The sequence below is a fragment of the Musca vetustissima genome, unplaced genomic scaffold (assembly GCF_032173495.1).
Source record: "Musca vetustissima isolate MV318-11 ecotype Yass unplaced genomic scaffold, APGP_CSIRO_Mvet_v1 utg15419, whole genome shotgun sequence".
NCBI lineage: Eukaryota > Metazoa > Arthropoda > Insecta > Diptera > Muscidae > Musca > Musca vetustissima.
Genome location: NW_026877864.1, coordinates 111,916 through 124,048, shown reverse-complemented (window position 1 = coordinate 124,048; position 12,133 = coordinate 111,916). Strand labels below are relative to the sequence as shown.

General features: G+C 35.8%; 1 protein-coding gene across 1 annotated transcript; it reads right to left on the bottom strand.

Annotated features, from left to right (window-relative positions):
- Nucleotides 1-1,381: 1,381 nt before the first annotated feature.
- On the bottom strand, nucleotides 1,382-6,829 carry LOC133322547 (secretion-regulating guanine nucleotide exchange factor-like). The gene is made up of 4 exons (XM_061531533.1): nucleotides 6,722-6,829; nucleotides 2,412-2,663; nucleotides 1,576-2,348; nucleotides 1,382-1,501 (listed from the first exon to the last, which is right to left on the bottom strand). The coding sequence occupies exons 1-4, from the start codon at nucleotides 6,737-6,739 to the stop codon at nucleotides 1,408-1,410; spliced, it is 1,137 nt and encodes a 378-aa protein (XP_061387517.1). The 5' UTR covers nucleotides 6,740-6,829; the 3' UTR covers nucleotides 1,382-1,407.
- Between the last annotated feature and the right edge of the window lie 5,304 nt (nucleotides 6,830-12,133).

The following is a 12,133-nucleotide window of genomic DNA, read 5'->3' as shown; positions in this document are numbered from 1 at the left end:
AACTGGTCATTGCAATATCAGTGGGACCCTGTTACTAATTACTGTAGACTCCTGTGTCGCTGTTCAGTTGTGGCCTACATACGGCACAGATTAGTGGGTGCTCACTTTCCATCGTGTCTAAACTTCTTTTCAACTATAGAACCTACTTTATACTACAACATCATCAGAAAACTGAAAGGGTTGGGAAAGTGCATCCTAAGCACGTAATATTATTTTCCTAAATTTCGACAACCATCGATACTATTTACTGCCTAACCCCCATTTTACTTCCTTATTAGCCTCTTGTCTTCATTATCTCCTTTCTCCCCTACAGATCTCTCCACATCTCTTCTTGGATGATCACAATGGACCAGACGGACTCGGAGTGCTGCAGTCACAGTTAGTGACTGTACATTAGTGACTGCGAATACTGTTTTACAATGGTGATCAGCACAACTTTTTGGCCCACTTCATTTATTTGTGTATGTTCTGTAGCGAGCAGAATTGAATCTGATCCTGTGTGTAGACATGATCACCCCTACTACTCATCAGGAAATTTTCCAGTGTATTTTACGAGAGTCGTTCTTTGAGAAAGGAGGAGAAACAGAGGAGAATTCGTCGCCACCGTTGAGTGGTTCATCATTTAGTAACCTGTACTACTGGATACACTATGGTGCCAACAAGACTCAATTCGAATATAGTCGACGCTCTGAAAATCGTAGAAAAGTAATAGATACGAACGAGGTCACATAAAACCACAACGCTAGGGAGTCGTCCTTTAGGTTTATATTCTAAGAACTAATGACTACACCAATACTCGTCTCCTTGATTCAATGTTTTCTCTGTACTTCCTCCAACATACTTCCCTTGGACCCAACATACTTTCTTTGGACCAATCGGAAGCTTCCGTTAACATTCATCTATGATAAGTATAATCTATACAGCACTCTCCACCCCAACGTTAAGAACTTGTGCTTTAAATTTCGATCATAGTAACTCATGATTGCTAGTCTCGTTGATCCAAAGCATCATCGGAACTTGGTAATTTCTTCCTAGATTTTACGCTTAAAAAATTTTTATTTAATTCCTGATTGACTGATTCAGCTATATACAATCTCTACAATAATCCAGCAATAAAGTGATAGATTATATCCCCTACATGCGGACTGTTAGTCTACTAATTAAAGTAGCCCTTCGAATCTTTAGACCTCAATGACTCGTGAATTTAACTTAAACCGTACTGCACTAAAATGTGTCTTGTTACATTGTTTGATAATTTTTTTTGTCAATTTATTGTGCATAAAAATTACTTAAAAACATACAAAGCTATATAAAAAGTAAATATGTTTACTTAAAGCTTAATACAATAACTACAACATATACAACTTTTCTTTGTGATAATCCAAAACAACAACAAATTACAACAATTTAATTAGTTCTATCACATATAACCATACAAAATCCAGCACCAGTTCCAACGGTTTTACAAGAGGTAGGCAAATCAACCATACTTGGTTTGGAGCTGAAAAATAATGCAATGAATCAAATAAATTAATAAATACAAAAATATACAAAATAAAACCAATCTGAACTTACAGATTATGCGTCGAATCATTGCCACAATTACCATGTTCATTCCAACCCCATGTAAGAACATCACCCTCTTTGGTCATTATTAAACCATGCTCAGATCCCAAATGGATTTCCTTCGGTAATATAGCATGTGACAACTTCAGTTCCATTGGTGTCGGATGATTTTCGGTGTAGGAACCCAAACCTAATTGGCCATAACAATTACGACCCCACATCATAATACGCAGATCCTTTAACATGACCGCATTATGAGTCCACCCAGTGGCGATTTGTGTAATTTCCTCATCAAACTGAAAGGCGTTTGCCTGACCAAATTTATTATCACCCAATATTAGAACTCTACGGGATGGTGCATTATTTTCCGGTTGATCTTCGGCCGGTGCCAAATGCATCATTAAATGATTCTGACCACTCGAAATATTTTGAATTCTTAGCTCGGAACTTAGTCGTGGTAGAAGTTTTACCACCATGGCACTTTGACTAATTTTTATAATATTTAATTCTTCGGGGCAACTATCAGCAGCTCGCAAACGTCCATAAACGTAAATTTTAGAATCATCTGTAAGTACAGCGGTGTGGCGCATACCAAAGGTTACACGCACAGGAATATCATTACGAGGTAATTGCATGTGAAATGGTTTACGTATCGAAGTGAAACCACGTTGACAAATACCCAACTGCTGGAAGGCATTGGAACCCCAAACATATAGTTTACGCGACATAGTTATACATCCAGATATATCCCAACCACATGCTATAACATCGACAGCGACATCCTAGAAATGGAATTTATTTATTAACAAATTTCAATTATTTTATTTCCCGATTAAACTGCTTACATCAAAAAACTTTCCCGGTATTGTCTTAAATTCACTGACACAATCTCGCATCAAATCCAAACCCAGCTGACCTCGATTATTCCAGCCACAAGCATGAACTTGACCACAGGCATCTAAAACTAGCACATGACCGCCGCCACCTTGTATGGATCGTACACTGGACGGTGTGAATGAGTATTTCCTCAATAATTGTGGTGTTGTGCACATTTCCGATTCATGACCAAGGCCAAGTTGGCCATGCGAATTGGCTCCCTGCAAAATGAAAACGATATTTAAATGAAATGGTAATCCAAAAGGGAAGTCATAAAGTAATTGAGATTAGTTCATTTATTAAGTTCGTCGATTGTCCTTAATGTTGGCTGGCTGGCAGGCATGCAGGCAAGCAGGACAGGACGCCGGCTAATGCAGCAAGTCTTCCTTCAGTCTAGTTGCATGCCAAGAATGAGTGTAAAGTTTATGCGTTTTTACTACTAAAGAAATTAATTTACATTGCAAATACTGTAAAATGTTAGCTGCACACATTAGTAGTTGCAATGGAAACCAAAACAATAATGACTGGAAAGAGGGATGTGTATAATAGGTATGGCATAATGTAGTTGCTGAGAATCATATATAAATTTACAATGGTTTATGAACAGAACGGAAAAATGAGGATTGCCCCCATATATCAGTATCTCCTTAACCAATGGTACGAGAATTTAGTATTTATACCCTACACAACTATATTGTCAGGGTATTATAGCTTTGTGCAGCCCAAGAGTTTGTAACGCCGCAAAATATTGGTCCTAGACCTACCTTTATGTATACCGATCGTCATATCTCGACTAGCTGAGTCTATCTAGGCAGGTGTGTCCGTCCGTCTGTCTATTATAACTTGTAAACACGATACAGGCATCAGTTATGGACCAATCTTCACGAAATTTTCATGTAGGATGGATTCTGACCAATGAAGACCCCTATTATTTTTTGTAAAGATCGGTTAATATTTAGGGGATCAAATGGACCAAAAACTTTATTTTTGTCTGATTTTCTGGTCGCTCCAGATGCCGCAATTATGGTCCACACATCGTGGGTTTTTCGATTCCCTTTACAATACACGGTAAAAGGAATCTTGTAATTAGAAGGGTTTTACTGAATATGAATAATATTTGTTGATCACAAGTTGGTCAAGAGGGTGCAAATATCGCAAAATATTGCCAAGGATCGGAATAAAACTCCGCAGAAAGTTAGAGTAGTTGTGTAGGGTATCGCGTGGTCGTACCCGTCCGACTATACTGCTCCGCTCACTAGTTTCTATTCTCAATGGGCATCAAATCGACCTACAAAAAATTATTATACACTTCACCACACTGTGGTGCAGGGTATTATGTCTATGTGCATATGTTTGTAACAGGCAAAAGGAAACGAGATAGACATATCCCATTTGAGAATACGCATAGAATCACTTTCTGAGTCGATTTATACATGTCCGTCCATGTATTTTTGTGAGCAAAGTACAGGTGGCAGTTATGATTCGAATTGGATAGAATTTAGCACAGTTTATTCTATATGCACGAAATTTGGCGTATTGAATTGATCCTAGAATTATGTGTGGTAAGTTTCTTAAAAATCGGTTCAGATTTAGATATAGCTCCCATATATATTATCTTCCGATTTAATGTAAAGGGTGTACCAAAGTCCATATGTACCTTTTGATTTGCAGGAAATTTGGCACAGCGAACTGAATGAAGTGTAGAATGATGTGCGAATAGTTTTGTGGAAATAAGTTCAGAATATAGCTTCTATATATATATATATATATATATATATGTAAATGGTGTACCAAAGTCCCTATCCTATATACCTTTCGATTTGCACGAAACTAATGCAACGTTTTTCTTTTTTCTATTAAATAAGTAAATTTAGCTAGTAGTCGACAGCGTAACCATTATGTTTTATTACTGCAGCTCACTTACGAGGAATTGAATCAATTTGATGCTTGGTTATACTATTCCTTGCATCCTGAACCTTTGGGAAAAGGTTATGTTTGTTTGCTTCTGAATATGTTTTGTTTTTGCTATATATGATACTCCACAGATTTTTCCATAGTGTAAAGATCTGATAATTGTTTGGCCATTTTGATATATTTCGGTGTTTGTTTATTGTTATTGTCAAATTGGTACACCTAGACAATCGTACATTTTTGGGGAAAAAGAAATCCATTATTTTTATATGAACTATAGGACTTTTATTTAACATGCTTCGGAATGTCTGATTTGGACCTAACATATACGGATTTGTTGCCTATTTCATAGAAAACCTGCTATGCTTCTCTCATAGTAGACTTGCTCTCTATTTGCAAAAAAAAAAAAAACTCTAGGAGGAGGATTTTCACAATCCTCCCTAGATACCAATTTTTTATCATTAAAGAAATTTTGCAATACAAGAAAAAGATGATAGTCGCTTGGTGCTAAATCCGGATTGTATGGCGGACGCATTAAAACTTCCCAACCAAGCTCCCGAAGTTTCTGGCGAGTAACTGTAGATATGTGTGGCCTAGCATTGTCCTGGAGGAACACGACACCTCTCCTATTGGCCAATTCTGACTGTTTCTGGTCTATTGCTATCTTCAATCGGTCCAGTTGTTGACAGTATAGATCAGCGTTTGGCCATTTGGTAGCAACTCATAATAAATAATCCCCTTCCTGACCCACCAAATGCATAGCAGAAACTTCCTGGACGTTAGTCATGGTTTGGCCACCGTATGAGATGCTTCACATGATTATTTTCTCAAAGAGATAATGTATGTAATCCACTTCAAATCTCCATTCACCATACGTTTAAGAAATGGGTCTATTTCATTCCGTTTGCTTCTATATATATGTAAATGGTGTACCAAAGTCCCTATCCTATATACCTTTCGATTTGCACGAAACTAATGCAACGTTTTTCTTTTTTTCTATTAAATAAGTAAATTTAGCTAGTAGTCGACAGCGTAACCATTATGTTTTATTACTGCAGCTCACTTACGAGGAATTGAATCAATTTGATGCTTGGTTATACTATTCCTTGCATCCTGAACCTTTGGGAAAAGGTTATGGTTGTTTGCTTCTGAATATGTTTTGTTTTTGCTATATATGATACTCCACAGATTTTTCCATAGTGTAAAGATCTGATAATTGTTTGGCCATTTTGATATATTTCGGTGTTTGTTTATTTATCCACTGAGTCGATTTCCAATGAATATGAGCTTTTGAGAAAGCCAATTCGGGCATGTAGAATTGCTACAATGGCTCGTCCATGCTCTCCTCTTCTATCCAACGATAACCCTCACACCAATTCCGTAGAACTTTAAAATGGGGATTTTTTACTACTATGACAATTTGTTGATCAGTACGAACTAATGTTCGGTTTCCTCCGTCCTGAACTATCACTACTGATATAGTCGTGAAATTACTGATTTATTCATAGAATATTTCTACCAAATCATTTTTTGTGATAACTTTTTCCACAACCACTGGCAATTAGCTGTTTTATCGGAGTACTGTATTTGTGTCTAGCCATTTTTATATTTTTTGACAGTAAGTCAAAATTTAAAACCAGACACATGTTATTTTGATAAAATCCATTTAAAAATTATCTATAATAATACGTCTACATTTAACCGGATTTCGTTAACCCAGTGCGTTTCTATTGTCAATTCCATTGCCTATTTGTCAAATAAATCCTCATAAAGTTCTAATGTAAATGCCGTTTAAGAATCGAAATAGGAGTAGAAACCAAAACATAGTAATTATAACGTTAAAAATAACTAAAATTTTAGAGCTCATCTGTTTTACTACTATATAGAAATTCAGTCATTGAAAAATTTGTGTTTCTATAAAAGTAAACATAGTATATATGGAAGCAATCTAAACCTTATCCGATTGCCATTAATGTCGAAAAGGTTCGTTCTTGGACCAAAAATTTTCTTTAAATTTGATAATGAATACGATCCGCATTTTGTTTACAGAAGGACGGACATTCACACATCGACCCAGATTATTGGTATATTCATAAAAGTATCTATGGGGCTATCTTGCTTCATTTTTAATGTTGCAAACATAAGCAGATAGACATAATAGTCTGTACCACCATGTAATGTAAGTTGTACAAATACTGCTCCTAACTTTACCAATTTTAAAACAATCCCCGTCCGGACATAAGCCATCAAGGTAAACTGTATAACCTACCCCTCGTTTTGGCCATTGTTTATCAATTGAATTTGTCAACAGCAGCAAAAGTACAAATGCTGTTGTTGTACTTAAATTGTTGTTGTTTTTCTAGCTTACCCATGCATAAACGGACATTTTTTTGTTCCTTTAATTTAAATGTTTGCGTGTTTCTAATGTATTAGGAGGTTACTCCTTAATGCAGAGACTTTGAGGCAAAAAAGCAAACGTAACGAAACGAACACCTTCTTGGGCGCGCTTTTCATAGAACTCTATTAGATGATTCTTTTTTCTGTCGCAACCACCAGTTGCCGCGTCGGAATAAGGTTTTTTTGGAACGTTTGCAGCCAAGAAACAATCACTCCCCACAATGCATTGAATCGTTAGAACTTCCGTTTGAAATTAAATTTATCACAGAGGTTTTTTTACTGCACGTTTCTGCTTTTTTACGATTCCGATTTTTGTTTTTCTCTTATTTCGTGCTTTCCGTATGACGGTTGTCGTGCAACTGGACAGTGACATTGTGTGCCGTGCCTTTATAAAACAATATTCTGCCAAGTTCTTTTTAGCTGCATTTTCTTGGGTGGAGTTGTTGCAACTTTTGCTTTTTAATTTAATAGCTTCCATTTTAAATAATTTAAATAATCTTATTAAAGAGGTGTAATTGCAGTGAAGTGTATTGTTGTTGTTGTTGCTGACGACAATCAAAACAAATTTCTGGCTAGGGCAGGCAAATAATCGATAGTTGTTTATGCGTCATTATCGATAATTTGAGTTCTTCTTCTTTTTCGGAAAACATATATTGTGTTAAATGGAAGGGATGATTAACACCGTGGGCGGAAATTAATAATTTATTATTTTGAAATGAAAATGTCCATCTATTGTGTGTGTGTCTTCACATTAAAAAATGGACATTTCAAATATATAAACGTAAAATGGAAAACAATTTAGATTTCTAGACTTTAGAACAGAAATTAGATGGGGGTTATGTCATGGTAAATTGGAATAACAAACTATAGACACTCAGGTTGAAAAATTGTGCTAGGATCTAGAACCTAGCGAAAATGTCTCGTGTCCTTGGTTTGGGGAATATATGGAAATATGAATTTGAATTTGACTCTGAATAGAATATGTTCTGCGAAGAAGTTATTCACCTATCAAGGTCGCGAAAATCCAAATTACAGCCACGTTGCAATTTACGGTTGGAAGATTTGCTACCTACTGCATACCATTATAAGGGAAATACACCAAACCGAGAACGCTATATCACAATTTCAATAGGAGTTGTCACAACTTGCTAAGAGTAGTAGCAAATCTCTATGTTTATACCTTCCACCATAATATGGAGGATATATTAATTTTGCCCTATCAAGTACATATATTCTTGATCAGTGTAAAATTCTAAGACGATCTAGCCATGTCCGTCCGTCTGTCTGTTGTAATCACGCTATCTTCTTAAGGAATTGAGATAGATCGATTTTTCCACTTGTTTATATTGCGAGCTCTATCGTGATTTTCACAGACCTGGTGTGTATTGTTAGGGACCTTCAATAAGTTTTAGAGAATGAGATATAAAATAAATATAGAAATATTCCGGAAAACAGAACTGTTAAAATATATTTTATAAAGATCTACACTTCACTTATTTACACTTTATGGCGCGTTTAAACTGCGAAATCAACTCTATTTCAAATGTCACATCGGTTGTAAATTGGTCTGTTCCCTTACTGCAAGAATCTACTCGATTTTACTATTTTCTTCGATATCATAAAGGAAAATTCGTTATCGGAGTAAAAAGTAGTAAATTCTTGCAGTACGGGAACATACCAAATGTCTTCGAAAATGTATGGACATTAAACAAGGGGTGACTCATTGTTTATGTTATGTACATAAATGTAACAGGGTGTTCTGGATAAATTTGTTGTGTAGTTTGCGCCTAACAGTATGCAATGTATTCATATCATTAATTACTCTGTGGTACAGGGTATTGTATTTGGGCATATGTTTGTAACAGACAAATTGCAACGAGATAGACCCATGGTTCCTTTTGAGAATATGCATCGAATAATTTTCTTAGTCGATTTATACATGTTCATCTGTCAGTCCGTCCATGTATTTTTGTGAGCAAAGTACAGAATGCATTTATGAACAAATTTGGCACAGATCACTTGTTTGGCCCAAGGACGAACCCTGTTGAAATTGGAGAAAATCGGTTAAGATTTAGATATAGCTCCCGAGTGTGAAAAATTTTGCACAGCATACTGAATTATCAGCATATTGATGTATGCAAAGTTTGGTGAAATCGGTTCAGATTTAGATATAGCTCCCTTATATACTTTCGTGCGATTTTATCTGAATGGTGCACCAAACTCCCAATACTTGTCCTATTGAGACAAAAAATTGCACAGCGTACTCAAATCGGTTCAGGTTTATATATAGCTTGCATATATATTTCCATCCGATTTCATTTAACTGGTGTACCGAATAAGTAACATAAGTATTTGCGATTGGGATGAATTTGAGCACAACGTACCAAATTGGACCTTAAGGGAACCCAAGAAAAAAGCAAAACTACGTTCTGTCATAGTTGAATTTGGAAACAAATACAATCACAAAATTTGAATTTGAATAAGTGTGGACAGCCCTGGTACAAACTCGTTAACTGGCGAACCACTTGCCATAAACGCCCAAAATTTGGCTCACATGGTTTTAATGTCAAAGCGAATATTGGCATGGAAAAGGGGCTCTGGGTCCAAGTGTTGATATTGCCCCCATATAACCGTAACCCCATATACCCGATTTAAAGTATTTTCGTTCTATAAGACACATTTTACAATCAAAGTGGCTGTAATTTGGCCCAGAGGATTCTCTATGGGAACCAAATATCCATGCAAAATTTTGTCAATGTAAGTCTACGTTTTCTGGTAGCCCCCATACAAAGGTACCCCTATTTGGAGTATTTATCCAAAAATTGAGTATAAACTCATTAACTGGCGAACCATTTGATATAGGCGGCCAAAATTTGGCTCACATGTTTTCAATGTCACAGCGAATACTGATATTGAAAATGGGGTCTCTGGGTCCAAGTTTACCCAAGGGCATTTACCCGGTAAATACCATTTCTAATTTAGATTAGTCTCTATATATCTTTCGTTTTGGCATATCGTAGTGAATTAAGTCTAGACTGATGTGTGTGCTCTAAAGACCCAAAGTTTGGCCGATTGGCACACAATTTTGTACCATGTACTTAAATTAGTATAACTTTACGTGTGTCAAGTTTTCTTGAAATCGATTCAGATTTACATATAGTTCCTATATATATTTTCGTCCGATTTTAAGTAAATGGTGCACTTAAGCTAGGCCGATTGACACAACGTACTGAAATTAATATAAATTAATCTCGGGCAAGTTTCCTTGAAATCGGTTCAGACATAGATATTGCATAGCTTCCATATATAATTTCGACTTATTCATGTTAATTGTACACCAAATCAGTAATGACGGTACAAATCGGTATGACGGTTGTCGTGCAACTGGACAGTGACATTGTGTGCCGTGCCTTTATAAAACAATATTCTGCCAAGTTCTTTTTAGCTGCATTTTCTTGGGTGGAGTTGTTGCAACTTTTGCTTTTTAATTTAATAGCTTCCATTTTAAATAATTTAAATAATCTTATTAAAGAGGTGTAATTGCAGTGAAGTGTATTGTTGTTGTTGTTGCTGACGACAATCAAAACAAATTTCTGGCTAGGGCAGGCAAATAATCGATAGTTGTTTATGCGTCATTATCGATAATTTGAGTTCTTCTTCTTTTTCGGAAAACATATGTTGTGTTAAATGGAAGGGATGATTAACACCGTGGGCGGAAATTAATAATTTATTATTTTGAAATGAAAATGTCCATCTATTGTGTGTGTGTCTTCACATTAAAAAATGGACATTTCAAATATATAAACGTAAAATGGAAAACAATTTAGATTTCTAGACTTTAGAACAGAAATTAGATGGGGGTTATGTCATGGTAAATTGGAATAACAAACTATAGACACTCAGGTTGAAAAATTGTGCTAGGATCTAGAACCTAGCGAAAATGTCTCGTGTCCTTGGTTTGGGGAATATATGGAAATATGAATTTGAATTTGACTCTGAATAGAATATGTTCTGCGAAGAAGTTATTCACCTATCAAGGTCGCGAAAATCCAAATTACAGCCACGTTGCAATTTACGGTTGGAAGATTTGCTACCTACTGCATACCATTATAAGGGAAATACACCAAACCGAGAACGCTATATCACAATTTCAATAGGAGTTGTCACAACTTGCTAAGAGTAGTAGCAAATCTCTATGTTTATACCTTCCACCATAATATGGAGGATATATTAATTTTGCCCTATCAAGTACATATATTCTTGATCAGTGTAAAATTCTAAGACGATCTAGCCATGTCCGTCCGTCTGTCTGTTGTAATCACGCTATCTTCTTAAGGAATTGAGATAGATCGATTTTTCCACTTGTTTATATTGCGAGCTCTATCGTGATTTCCACAGACCTGGTGTGTATTGTTAGGGACCTTCAATAAGTTTTAGAGAATGAGATATAAAATAAATATAGAAATATTCCGGAAAACAGAACTGTTAAAATATATTTTATAAAGATCTACACTTCACTTATTTACACTTTATGGCGCGTTTAAACTGCGAAATCAACTCTATTTCAAATGTCACATCGGTTGTAAATTGGTCTGTTCCCTTACTGCAAGAATCTACTCGATTTTACTATTTTCTTCGATATCATAAAGGAAAATTCGTTATCGGAGTAAAAAGTAGTAAATTCTTGCAGTACGGGAACATACCAAATGTCTTCGAAAATGTATGGACATTAAACAAGGGGTGACTCATTGTTTATGTTATGTACATAAATGTAACAGGGTGTTCTGGATAAATTTGTTGTGTAGTTTGCGCCTAACAGTATGCAATGTATTCATATCATTAATTACTCTGTGGTACAGGGTATTGTATTTGGGCATATGTTTGTAACAGACAAATTGCAACGAGATAGACCCATGGTTCCTTTTGAGAATATGCATCGAATAATTTTCTTAGTCGATTTATACATGTTCATCTGTCAGTCCGTCCATGTATTTTTGTGAGCAAAGTACAGAATGCATTTATGAACAAATTTGGCACAGATCACTTGTTTGGCCCAAGGACGAACCCTGTTGAAATTGGAGAAAATCGGTTAAGATTTAGATATAGCTCCCGAGTGTGAAAAATTTTGCACAGCATACTGAATTATCAGCATATTGATGTATGCAAAGTTTGGTGAAATCGGTTCAGATTTAGATATAGCTCCCTTATATACTTTCGTGCGATTTTATCTGAATGGTGCACCAAACTCCCAATACTTGTCCTATTGAGACAAAAAATTGCACAGCGTACTCAAATCGGTTCAGGTTTATATATAGCTTGCATATATATTTCCATCCGATTTCATTTAACTGGTGTACCGAATAAGTAACATAAGTATTTGCGA